This window comes from Stigmatopora argus, chromosome 5 (assembly GCF_051989625.1).
Source record: "Stigmatopora argus isolate UIUO_Sarg chromosome 5, RoL_Sarg_1.0, whole genome shotgun sequence".
Classification (NCBI taxonomy): domain Eukaryota; kingdom Metazoa; phylum Chordata; class Actinopteri; order Syngnathiformes; family Syngnathidae; genus Stigmatopora; species Stigmatopora argus.
The window spans coordinates 11,526,329-11,539,833 of record NC_135391.1 but is presented as its reverse complement, the minus strand read 5'-3'; the positions used below and the strand labels follow the sequence as shown (position 1 = coordinate 11,539,833).

Here is a 13,505-nt window from a genome sequence, read left to right as displayed (position 1 = left end):
TGTGTTTATATCATTCTTTGCTCTCTGCCTTTTCTGATAAATTAATGCTTGAAAACATTACTTGGAATGGGTAGCGTTTGGAATGAGTTCAGTCGTATAGGTTTTAAAATAGAAATCAGTATCGGCTCATACTTTCTAATGGTTTACTCCTCTGCAAATATTCCGGCCAAATGAAAATTATGTGTAACTTCACTTCAACAACCTCACATATCTTTATCCATTTATAAAACTTGACCAGAGCTCCGAAGATAAACTACGTCTTCACAGAAGAATTGAGCAGAAAGCAAGATGCATATTTTCATAGCATAGTAGTGAAGAACGAAAGCGCAGAATGCAGTTCAGGTGCATTTAAAGTCTTGGCAGCATTTTGCCTTATATTATCATACACAACAAAAAAAGCATTAAAATTATCGGGTTGCTTATTGGAAACTCTAAATTGCCCTTATGTTTGAGTGTGGGCATGAATGATTGTCGGTCTCCTTGTGCCCTGCAATTGGCTGGCCTCTGATTCAGGGTGTCCAACCCCTGCCGCCTGTAGTTGGCTGGGATTAGCTCCAGCACCCCTCTTGTGAGGATAAGCAGTTCAGAAAATGAATGAATGAAATCTACAGAGAGAATGGAAAGCCTGAATAATTTTCACATATTTAGACAGAATGTCAAGAATCCCAGGTTACACTATCACACAAGTGTGTTCATCACAAGGCAGAGCTGTGTAAACATCCACATTAAAGGTGTTGTGTCAGTTTGTGTTCAACTCAAGATATGTACCACAGCTGTGAAAAATGGACGTTTTCAGATCCTCTAGTGTGCCTTATTGTAAAGACTTCAAGTCACAGGCATCTGTTTGACATTTAACCAATCCTGGAAAAAGATTGTGCTTTCAATTGGCACTACTGAGGTCATTTTTAGTCGTTGACCATTAAGCTCACTGAAGGGTAACGTTCAATGTTGATCAGGAAATACTTCAGGCATGTCCACTTTAATCAATCTGGATAATCTTGTCATTATTGGAAAGGCTCGTGAGGAAGTCCAGAGGAATAACATGATCAATTTTCCCTCTTACAAGAGTTATCTTCAAAAAGACCTTATCAATGCAAGAGAAGTCATCTAAGGTATTCCCAGCTTTTTCCCTTCTCCGGGGTTTCCTTTTCTGACCAACAGGGCAGACGGCAGCCTCATTATGTTGACCACAGAGGAAAATGAGAATAGAATGAGGCCCATTACTTTGCGGCCATGACTAATATTATACACTATACACTTCCCAGACGCATGCATGATGGAGGAACATGTACACGTGCTCATTATATGTGTCTATGAGAAGTATGGGTCAGACATGGAGATTAGTCTGGGGGAAAAAAATCAATAACATTACTGCAGAACCATGCAAAATGGAAGTTGGTAATAAACTTGGACTTTATTGGATCGACCAGAACCCTGGTGCACAGCAGGGGGTGTCTGGCTCTTTCCATCTCCCTGGCTTTGGTAACGCGAGCACGTGTGTTGTATTCCCTAATCACCCATCAAGTCATTAGTTCGAAATGTTGCCCGAGCTCTGACTAAATTCTACACACAAGATGTTAGGCCTCCCTCACTTCCTTTGTTTTTTCAATCCCCATTTACCTCCGACATCATCAGTTCCATTCTGTCGCATGCTGCATCCTTTCAAATGACCAATTTCCTTACCTAATTCAGGGTATTAGACCCCATTTTCAGCCTAATACAGTACATTGTATCAGCCTTTATCTTAAGCCAAACTTCCATTAAATAGAGTCAAGAGTAATCATTATTGATTCCTCTTGATTGTTACATGATCGTTGTACGTCACCAAACTGCAGGTTCAAAATAATCTTTTTGTAAGGTGACCAATTTACAGTTTGGCACAATTATACAAAAATATAGCATTTATCTGGTAATTTGGGTAGATGTCGCCTTACATAGTTAATAGTTTTGTCCACTAAAAATTTAGGAAAATGAGAGCCTGGATGAATTTTTGAAGCCTTGATTTGAAACTACAACACGTGTGCATTGTCAGGGATGTGAAGTGTTAAGATGAAATACAACAAATGCAGCAAAACATGGACAAAGGTGGCGCAACAGTCATCCAAAGTCCACGATCATGAGTGGAACACATTGAGTGAACATTTTTGAGAGCTATTCAGCATTGGATTCACACTACTAAGTGAGAGTTCTCTGCTACTCAATTATTCACCCAAAAATATATCAAAATTACTTCAGTCTGTATTTTTTCATAGATGTTTTCCACATACTTGACTCTCTATTCAACTCAAGTGTATTTTTAAGAGCACTTAAAAAAAACAACAGCCGAAATAAAGCTCGATATAATAAGTGAAAAACATAAAACACAACTGTAAGGAGCAAAAACAACAATTACACTCTAAACACTATTATTTATTTTTATATTCTTTTGGAACAGTGGAACCGGCAGTCCATAGCAGTATGATTCATTAAAACCGGTTGCTTATTGGTAAAAACTGTCTAAAAGCGTGTATTTCGCTTCAGTGCAGGTACTTCACATTATGAACAAGCAACACAAATTCTTATTGCCATCATAATTAATCACATCACTTTCCTTCTCTTTTCATCTACCCTCTCCTATATCATGGTTGTGATCCCTCTTTGCATGCGGCCTTGGCCCCGCCTCTCTCTATTGAATGATTGACAGGAAGATGGATCTCTTTGCTCTCTCAAATGTATAAAACGATCATATCCAAATCCAGTTACCAACAGAGTGAGTCCTCATGTCACAGCATAGTGTGAAGTCTTAACACGCATGTGTGCTGAGTGCAAGATCAAATTCAGGCACGTTCACAGCCATAAATCGCACGGGGTAAAGTTACCGTCTTATTTTCATTTACTGTGCGATTAATTGACTCATTTGATACCACGACAGGCTTAATGGCAATAACTACCTTAATCATGCTTTAAATTAGTTTTGTGTATAAACTAAAAAAGGCCCTGGTTTTCCAATGAGCAAGTGCAGCGCAATATTTTGAATAAGCTGAGACAAAATATGTATATTTTTTGCTTCTATCATGTTTAGTGTTGTGCACTGCTAGTTTACCACTGCCAAATGTTTGCATTGGCTGATTTGATAACCACTTATAATTTAATCATATTTTACCTGTCACTACCACTTTTTTCTCCCCTGACCATTGTGTTTTGAATAACATTAAACAGCAGGCTTCCGGCATAGGGGAGGGGGCCGAGGTAAAATTGAACTCTTAGCGTTTGAAGTACATGAAGGAGTACTATAAAGTACACCTGGCCCATCCATGGGGCTATCTGCACACACATCAACAAAGGGAGGAGCGAGCCTGGATGCAGGGTAGAGGGGTGTATAAAGGTGTCGTGGTGGGGTCACTTCGTGTTTCCTTTCACCGTGGCTTTTATGGTGTTACTTCAAACGCTGACCTCCCCCCTCCCTCACGCCGCCTCGCTTCAGCCGTCCAACCACTCATCCCCTCCCTCGCTCATTCTCACTATTGAGTACAGCCAAGTAGACAGCAATTGGCCATTCTTTCATGAGGTGGATTATGGCACCCCCCTTCACCCTTTTCACCTCCTCCTTCTACCTCAGACAGGAAGACTTCTTTTTGCTAGCACTTATGGGAGTAAGTGTGTTTGTGCACGAATTTACGCCTTGTAAATATACCAGACGGTGGGTAGATTTGGTGCTTGAAAAGAGTGGGGCGGGGGTACTCTACAGGCATGTGCCTGCCCTTGGATAAAGAGAAGAGAGTGCACTAATCTAGATCCAGAAACGAAATCCAGTCTGAACTTGAGTGTGCAATGGATTGTAGCTACGGGAACAACTCTGAAGTCGTAACGTTAACAGCTATATAAAGTGGAACCTCTAAAACCCCAACACATTATGCTCCGGAATGTTGCTTTCAACAATGATTTCCCATAGGATATAATGAGGAGGGGAGGGGGGGATGTGTTCCAGGGCTCAACTGTCGACATCACAGAAACTTATGTTCTTAGTAACATTCTTAACGATCAGACAAGTGTGAAAATGAGCTAACTATTGTTAATAAGAAATAAAACCATGAATCACTTTTAATTTCTCTTCGTCTTACATAAAGGTTAGCCATCCTGTTAATTGCAAAACACTCAACCTTATCTTACACCTGAACGCATATCAATTACAAGCTCACATTTGAGCATTTACGATTCCTTGCTAACAAAGTCCAAAAAGGGACAATTATCAGAGGTCTCATTTTGAGCGATTAATATTCTTGCTGCTGTGTGTGTATATGTAGTTTATTCGTTCAGCTGCACAGAAAATAATCAGAGCTTATTAATGTTAAAACAATATTATAGATCACAAACCCTTATGTCCATAGTCGACAGAGGGATTGTTATTTGAACCGGAATGGAAGCCAATTAGCGAACGACTATAAACTTGTGCATGTGCCAGACACCGTGGAGCACTTGGTTGTGCTGAGTGAGTGAGTGACAAATTAATTATCTTCTATTTCTCAGTTTGCAGCTACTGGGTAAAAGGTATACCATAGCAAGACTTTTATTTCCAGCCAACACTACCAAAAGTAGAATTATTCCACGTCACGTGAAGACGGCAGCCATAATTTGCACGCACCACAAAATCTATCCATGCAGATTCTGACGCTTTGGTGGGTCCAGTAAAATTAATTAGGAATCCCTGTTTAGTGAAATTTTAGTGTTACCTGGCTATGACTTGGGTTATCCAGCAAGCGCACCAAGCAGATTTTTATTTGCTGTGTGGAAATATACACTAGCAGCACACGCCCATGCTCTTGTGTTCTAACATGTATCTTCTGCATTAATTTGATGTACAAGATATTCCACTGTCAGTAAAATAGATTATTTCTAACCATTCTCTCCTGTAATTTTATTTTTAACTTACAGCACTTTAAAAATATTTACGGCATCATCATATAGTCAACATCTACCTGAATTTCTTAACATAATTCTCAACTTTAGAAAATTGTTATCCTTACTGCACATATTTTACTTGAGAAAAAAAAACTCAACTTCATCGAACATTACTAAACAAAAATGTCACACATAGCATGTTAATTATGTGCCTTCTGCCATCTAGTGGAACAATAGTTCATAGTTGCGTATCATTAAATTTATTTCACTGGCATAATTAAACAGGTATACCTTATTTATAAATATTAAATAACCTAAATGAATTGTGGGAAAGTGGAAACTTTTGCAGGGTACAAAACTCTAGATCTAGAGTACACTATGTTCATGGGTATATTTTTTCCTTCACATTCTGCTATTGGTCTCCTCCAAATAAGGTTGACAAAAAGCACTAGTATTCTTTGATATTCTTATTTCATTAAATGGTATATGTCATAAATCCTCAATAACTTGAGGTTTTTGGGTGACTTATTTAGCATATTTTTGCTGTCTTAAGAAGACCCACTGTACCACAAGAAATGTCCTTACTGCTGCACAAAATAACAACAAAAAGGTTGTCAAATCCTCCATACAGTATGTATATATAAACAGTACACTACTCTGGCTAATGACTCCTGCACATCTCCTCGTGTGGTTCTTGGATCAGTGTGTGTCCATTAATGTTGCAGGCATGTGTGTGGGTTAGTGTGTGAAATGGAGAGTAGAAGGGATTAGTTATCCCATGGTATTCGTAATTAACGTGTACACATGCACACACGCACCCTCATACACCCCAACACACATCATCATCTTTTTTAGAAGTGGGTACTATTTTAGTGGGTGGCATCCCAAGCTCTCTGACAGGAAGTACTGGAAGGGATGAGACAGACCTTCGGTGGTAGAATGTCACGAATAAATTGTCTATTCTTCCCTCGCCCATTCTCCCTTATTCACATGTACTGACCATGACCACATAAAGTCTGAGCGGCATGTGATATATACAAGGACTTATGAGGGTAAATACTGGATGGGTGAAGAGGAGACTATATACACAAAGATAAGACAAATAAATATGTTAACATTTTATGAATGAAAATGACAGCGAAATCGTAAAGATTATGATTAAAAGTTATAGTCTTGAACTCAATGGGTGCCATTGCCGAAAAAAAGACGTCCAATCCATTTGAAAGGACAGACTTTCGAATGGGTGGGATATCTACTAGTAACATACTAATTTAAATTCACGACAGAATGATGAAAAGAGTCACATGAGTGGACATTTATCATCGTCGATGGCACTGAAAGAGTTAATTGCATAGTCAAGTGCTGCTTACCTCTTTGTAGTTCACCTTGGGCTCCAATCGCTTCCGCTTTCTGCCCTTCCCCTGATGACTGAGGAGAATCCATTTTGCAACCTGCAGGAGGGAAGATGAGGAGGGTGGTGGGTTGTAGGTGGCAAAGAGAAGGAGGGAAATGAGGGGAGTAATGAGGTGGAGAAAAACACCGAAAAGTAGCGTTGAGTGAGCAGTGAGAGAAGTGGGGGTGGTTCAAAAATAAAAGGGAGAGGTGTAGGAGATGGTGAATGCACAATACTTAACCTGCGTGTGACGTTGCTGGAGTGGAAAGTCTCGCTGGGATTTATTTGAGAGTCGCTCAGTGAGCCACTAGGCTTGACTTAACATACAGTGCAGAATCTCTATCTGTTTCTCTCTCTCTCTCACACACACACAGACACACACAGACACACACTCACACACACACACAGACACACAGAGACACACACACACACACACACACACACAGACACAGACGCGCAGACATACTCTCTCGCGCTCTCTTTTTCGCAGACACATATTAAATCTAACCTCTCAGTGATCTGTCACGCTCCATATATAATCCAGACAAACAGACGACTGAGACAAAGGAGTTATTAGTCAAAGTACAGCTCTTTAGTACAGAGCTCTATTTCACAGCCCAAGAAAAAACTGTCTTAAATGGAGACTTTTGCTTCTCGAGTTATTCTCAAGTATCTTTTACAAATGGCAAAGTTATGGGGGTGATGTGGTGGACTAATGATTTCGGAAGCATACAGTGTCTATCGTGTTCAGTAGCACAGAATGAAATGCAACAGATATACAAGTGACATGGACTCACACAGACGCAAAAAGGAAAGAAGATGTAGAATTCTATCAGACGTGGTGGAAAAGATAAAGAAAAACAAGGAAAGATTTCTAGTAATGGGAAATTGTTCGAAGTGAAAGACAACGGGGGAGAAATAAGACTTACCTCTGCCTTGACTTCCTCCACCAAAGTCGCCTGAGACCACACAGCGCTTCTTTCGTGCAGCCACTGGACGACAGAGGAGAAGAGCTGTGAGTGATCAGGACAGAGTGGAATGCTGAGTGAGAGAGAGCAAGAGAGAGAGCGAGAGAGAGCGAGAGCGAGAGAGAGCGAGAAAGAGAGACAGCGAGAGAGCGGGAAGGGGAGGGAGAATGATGGTGGGAGTGCAATCACTTGCTTTTCGGACGGAAACTCGCGACTTGACTCTTTGGAGGAGGAAGTGGATGAAAGATGATATCTGACATCGGAAGGAACGATCGTGCCCCCTCACCCCCACACAAACAAACGCAGATATAAACAAGCACAAACACAACCTACTTACTCGGTAACCTTATTAAGACTTTCAGCACAACCTATGCCAGGATGATGGGTGCACCAAATCAACGCTCAATAGGAGCACTCACACAGCCTGGACCAACACCAAGGTTTCAACATTTAATAGGTGAAAGTCTGTGATCTCTAAAGCTGACGGAAGGAATGGATGTGGATTAATGATCCCAATAAAATACCCCTATTTCAGTGGCAATGCTAAACCAACAACAGCTTAACTCCAATAATTCCCACCACTCAGCTAATGATTCCATAATACTTTGGCTAAGGGCGTACACACCAAGAAAGTCCATGCTTGGCTTTCTTTATTTGGGACCAAAATACATTTGGTCTGGACTTTTTCGGTGCAGTTCCTGTTCACATTGCAATTTTTACAAGCCACCCAGGATTTGAAAACAAACCTACGCATGTGCCAACATTGTTCAATCATTGGACAAAACAGTGTGGGCAGGGTAACAAAGTAAAATATGAATATAAACAAACATGGAGCTCCAGATTGCAGCACTTGTGATCAGAGTTACAGGGTTCATCCAACTACAAGCGTTTGTGTGACAGTTGACAAATCAGAGGCTATTGATGCAACGCCATCTTTGTGTGTTCATATCTAGAAGATATCTTGTCTTGTAATCGCTCCATGTCGAACCCTAGCTGATGTTAGCTCCTATTTATTTCATTTTTATTTGCAAATAAAACATTAGCTTTAATTGTTAAGCCAATGATACACCTTTACACAACCTCATAACCAACTAACCTGTGCGACTACTGCTTCTGAATCCTGAAAAAATACATTCGACATTATATTCTCCTCAAATCTTATGCTTAAACAGAGAGATCACTGTATTGGCTATTCAGTGATGAAAAAAATCAACATAAAGAACTGCTGAGCTTTGTCGATGGAGTATAAAAAAAGTTAGATTGTGGGAAGTTAGCTTCTTGGAAAGTGAATCTTGAGAAAAGAAACTTTGAACACCCTGCCATAACATATGCATATGTGACGTCTCATCTTAACTATTGTAATGTGTTCGTCTCTGGTCTTCTTGTGTCTAGAATTATAAGCCTGTCATTAGTACAAAAAGTTGCAGCAAGACATTTTAAGAGGCCGAGAATGTTTGATCATATTACTCCTAACTGGAAAAACTTACACTTGCTCCTGATTCACTTGTGAAATGTGTAGTAACAATACATGTTCCTTCCCGGAAGCTACCTTTTCATAATGTTTATCTCTTAGTAACCCCAAGAGCAATAAAATCCATAGGTTCAAGGACGTTCTTTCATACGGAACCGACTGCTCTTAAACACCATACTCCTGGAAATTAGAACGGCCACTATCTCAATAAATATGCTTAAATCTGGCTTCCAATACTATTCATACCCCTCGAAGTTTTCCACCTTTTGGCATATTACAATCATAGATATGTAAGATATGTATTGCTTTGGTAGGAGAATATTGGCACACAAACAAAGGAAAGGAAGAAGTAACTGCATCATGCAGTCGAAGGAACACCCCAGGCAGGTAAGATATAAAGTTGTAACAGGCAAGATATGAAGCTCAAGTCCAACAGTGTGTTGTGTGTGTTTATAATGGTGGATTTGAAATAAGCTCTGTTGAAATTCCGCACAATTGAGACTCAATATTGATTTTCAAGTTTTATTCTAGTGGGGTTTAGAATATTTTGAAACACCTCCCTCTAAGTTCAGAACATGAATGTGAGGCAAGTGTCACTACGGATAAGAAAGAGAGTTATCGACTTTTATATTCGCACACATTAATTTATTAAAATGTCTTCACAATAAATTTGTTGACAGTTTAATTCTAAAAGAATCTCATGTGTGAACAGCTCCCCCTATTTCCTTCCCGGGGGACTTACGAGATAGGGGATGCTAGTCACAGTGATGAGTACATAAATATCCTTTTTCACCTCCCTAGACAGATTTAGTGGACTCATTGTTGGCTCAAAGCTTTGAAAAATAGTTTGTGAAGATGACGTCAATGCAAGAAGTTAAAGCTGCTTGTGAAGAAGTTTTTTTGGGGGAAAGGACAGCTTGTTGCTTGGTGCTAACATGGCCCTCAATGGCGGTAAAATTATTAAGTATTTTTTTCTCCCTATATTGCTGTAGTGATTCAACATCATTTTGGTTTGCCACAACAACAAATAATAGTAATCAACGAGGCAGGACATTCCTTACATACCCACACATACACTCAGCATCTGACAAATACCCTGGCCTGTATTATCTCCATTTGGTACTCACGAGACTTAATACAATGAGTGCATGCTTCAGAGTGTACGGTACAAAACTACTCCAGCAGAAATAGCGTGGCAGGCAAAGATGGAGAGCGGCTCAGAGAGGAAGTTGTCAGAGTGGGCTGCGGAGAAGCCAGTGAGTGCTGAGGCAGTAAATTGCCATTGTGTAACGGGATACCGTGCATAGCTCTTTTTGCAGCCTTGATCCCAGCTACCATTCCACGAATAGCAAGGCTTTTGTCTACCTCTTTGCGAGTCCCCCCACGGCCCCCGTCTGTGTAGAGTCTCCTCCAGTCAATCAATATTATCTGGATTTATGCCTCTCATCAGACATCATCTCATGTTGCTCACTTCACTTTAACCTTGTTTTCATTCATTTTCATCTATTTTCAACAGCGCTTATCCTTGTCAGTATGGTCGTGGGGTCCCAGAACTTATCCCAGCTGACCTTGAGGCAAAAGGTGGACTACACCTTATACTGGTCGCCAGTCAGTCGTGGGGCACATGCAGAGACAGACAACTGTTCGGACTCAACATGACACAGCAACTGAGTGGGAATCGATCCCACGTTGCCTGCACTAAAGGCAGACCTACCTCATGTTACTTGTGCATAATTACAATAATACACCTGATTAGAAACAATATTAACTAATAGCTAGCAGCATCATGTTTCTAACTAAAAAACATATTTAGATGCAACTGTCTTCTAACAGAAAACAAATAAAGCTGTTAAAATCCTTTTTGTTACATCAGCTAGTCATATTGTAAGCAGTGGCACAACTAAGACGTGCATAAATATAGAATGAAAAGGGCTAACATTGGCTGAATAAGCAGCCCTTGTGAATTGTGGGCCATATTTTTTTATTTTAAAAAGTACCGCAGCCTACATGCATCCTCCCAAACAGACTGCTTAGTCATGTGTTGATTTGTCCAAAAAAGGCCTGAGACTCCTGTTTCCATTCTTGTTCTCTAGCTGCGGGACAGCTATAAATGTCATTGTTCAATATTTCCGGCCTTTCTCCAACTCAAGTCTCCGTGGAAAACCCGGTGAATGCAAGGCAAACATCAGCGATGCAGAAAACGTTTTTTCCCCCCATTCTTTCTCTTTTTTTTGTTCATGAATGTTTGTGTCCAGTGTACACAGCATACACAGGCGTGCGCATTTGTAAAAGGTTTGGATCGATGGCGCTGATCTGATTAGGTGGTCACTGGCACATCAAACACAAGAAAAAGGGACTGCTGGCCAATCAGGTATGATTAAAAAAGAAGTCTGTTTCCCTACCCCAAGAGCCTTCTCAACCAAGAGGCTCGTGTTACATCATCTGAAAAATGATGGCTCCCACCCAGGCGGCAAAACAAACATGCATACACTGTTGCTCAAGATCAGTCATAGTGCAGGGGAAAAATAGAATTTAGCAAGCAGAGAACGAGGATTGATTATGAGAGTGACATAGCGAGAAAGAACTCCTATTGATGAATAATCAGGCATTAATTTTAAAGATCTTTGCTAATGCACAGCTAAAATTAATGAGTAAAATCTTTCAAGTCAAAACATAGAAATATGGGGATTTCAACACGATGCAAGTATGATTTAAACCACAGGCATATTCAGAACTACGTGTGACATATTATTCTTTATATGTTATTGATGAATGGAGTCCTTCAATCCCTGGTTGATTCACTGACAAGGATGATTGATATGTGCAATATTTTTCGCCTGTTTGATGATGTCACAGCCTCCAGTAACACAAAATAGCAAATAAAAGGGAACAAAACAAGATTTGCTCCATTAATTGACATAGCAGTAAAAGAGGTTTAAAATTACCATAAACAATAACATAATTCAGTGAGCAGTTCATTCAGTCCAACTGAAGGAGTTTCAATATGGGGGATGTGTAGAAAATTTGCCTTCAAGACAATAAAACTCTCCAATAAACATGGCAATATTAAACATAATGCGAAATCAATGCCTTTAAAATATGAGCATTAGCAGTACCTTCTTAAACAATGAAGGTACGATAATAGAAGATGTTAAAGTCAATTTGTGTATGATACTACTGTATTTAAAGATGTACTATAGTCATTTTCATATTTTTCTAACTGCACCATGTATAATATAGGTCGAGATGGGAGGATACCCTGGTTGTTATCTGTGATCGCCTTTGCAGTTTAATCATTTGGCAAACGGTAAGTTTTGAAATAGGTCATACTGTGCCTTATAATGCAAATACATGCCCTCTTTGTTCTTCCACCACACCCACTAGTTTTGGGAGCATAGGATAGCAGAGAAGTTTGTCTTGAGTTGGCAACTTCCTGGTTCTAAACCAAGCTGCACCAAGCATAGTGTACATAAATGATGCAGTATTTGTTCATTTTTTAAAGTTTATATATATATATATATATATATTTATATATCATAGATTATCATTATTACAGGTATACAGCTCCCAGTTACATGGTACTAACCTCTGCTGCATGCATGAATATGAGCCACTAAAACACTGTAATTGTGTAGATAAAAGCGCTATAAAGCAAGTTCTGTGTATTTAACATTTACATTTTGATTTTCACTTTTGCCTTTTGCTTGTGTCTTCACATTTTGACTATTTTTTTCAGTATCTGCCATGTTTTATTGGGTTTGTGTTTTTGTTTCTTGTCCCATATTGAAATGATTGTTTGTCGAGACTAAAATGACGCATGTGTAAACCCCACATCTTTTTTTATTGAACATTTTCCCCTTTACTCTTGGTCAATTCCATTTTTAATTTTTCGCTTTTTTGTCTGGGTTTGATTGATTTAATGTCAGGTGGAATTATTTTGGTTTGTTTACCAGTTTTTTTACAAGGTTTATATTTTGCTCTTTAATGACCTTTTGGTCATCGTCAAATTTTGCTTGTTTTTACTTTCACATTCAGCTTTTTTCTCGTGCGAGTAAAACTGAACTAAAACATTCCCTACTTCCATGCCAATACAATTATACGGGTGCATGTAATAATATAACCAGTATATTGAAATGCTCTATATGCTGCTACCTGTAGATGCACACAGGCTGAGATTGTTAGCCCTGACATGCACACAGCTGCCATGCAACGCAATAAATGCTTAATAAGAAGCATGTGACTTGCTGCTTTTCATATACAGTAATTGGAAGGAGCATGAACATAAGTAGAGTGATTTATGCGAGCCGACAGTGAAACATTACATATGTGGTGCATACACAGTCTAGCCACAATGATCCATATTAACACTAAAATGAACAATGAGAAAGGGAAAAAAAAGAAAACAGATAATCTCACCTTGGGAATTCCCGGTCGATCCAACCAATCGGCATAAACAGCATCAAGCGTTAGGCCTTTTCTAGAACACAATAGCAGGAGTATTAGTATTTTGCCCACTATTATTGTGTCAATGACTGTTTTTGCCCAACACACTCGCGGAAAACAAGGATGAGGGAATATATTTTTAGGTTAACAGCAGATTTGGGGTTTCCGCCAACACCTTAAACAAAACATGGGGCACACCTACGGAGATGTGCTGAGACAATGAAGTGAATTTCAATATACTCTGAGAATAAACATCAGGCACATGCATCCTAGGAAGAAACAGCACACACACACTCTAACCCAAATGCCTAATACATACAAATGTGCACGCAAACATTCCAAGAGCGGTTGT

At 39.5% G+C, this 13,505-nt stretch overlaps 1 protein-coding gene across 7 annotated transcripts in view; it reads right to left on the bottom strand.

The window, feature by feature from the left end:
* The window catches only part of aopep (aminopeptidase O (putative)), a 74,000-nt gene that overhangs the window by 25,371 nt on the left and 35,124 nt on the right, over positions 1-13,505 (bottom strand). For 6 of the 7 annotated variants that reach the window (XR_013300340.1, XR_013300342.1, XR_013300341.1 and 3 more), the window contains 3 exons: positions 13,127-13,187; positions 7,201-7,263; positions 6,249-6,329 (listed from right to left, as the gene is read on the bottom strand). Coding sequence is in view for 2 of the 7 variants with exons in the window: in XM_077601166.1 (XP_077457292.1) it covers positions 6,249-6,329; positions 7,201-7,263; positions 13,127-13,187 (205 nt within the window). In the remaining 5 variants the exon portion in view is untranslated. Of the gene's footprint in view, positions 1-6,248; positions 6,330-6,676; positions 7,101-7,200; positions 7,264-13,126; positions 13,188-13,505 lie in introns of those variants that run through there. The other variant, XM_077601167.1, reaches the window with a different exon arrangement.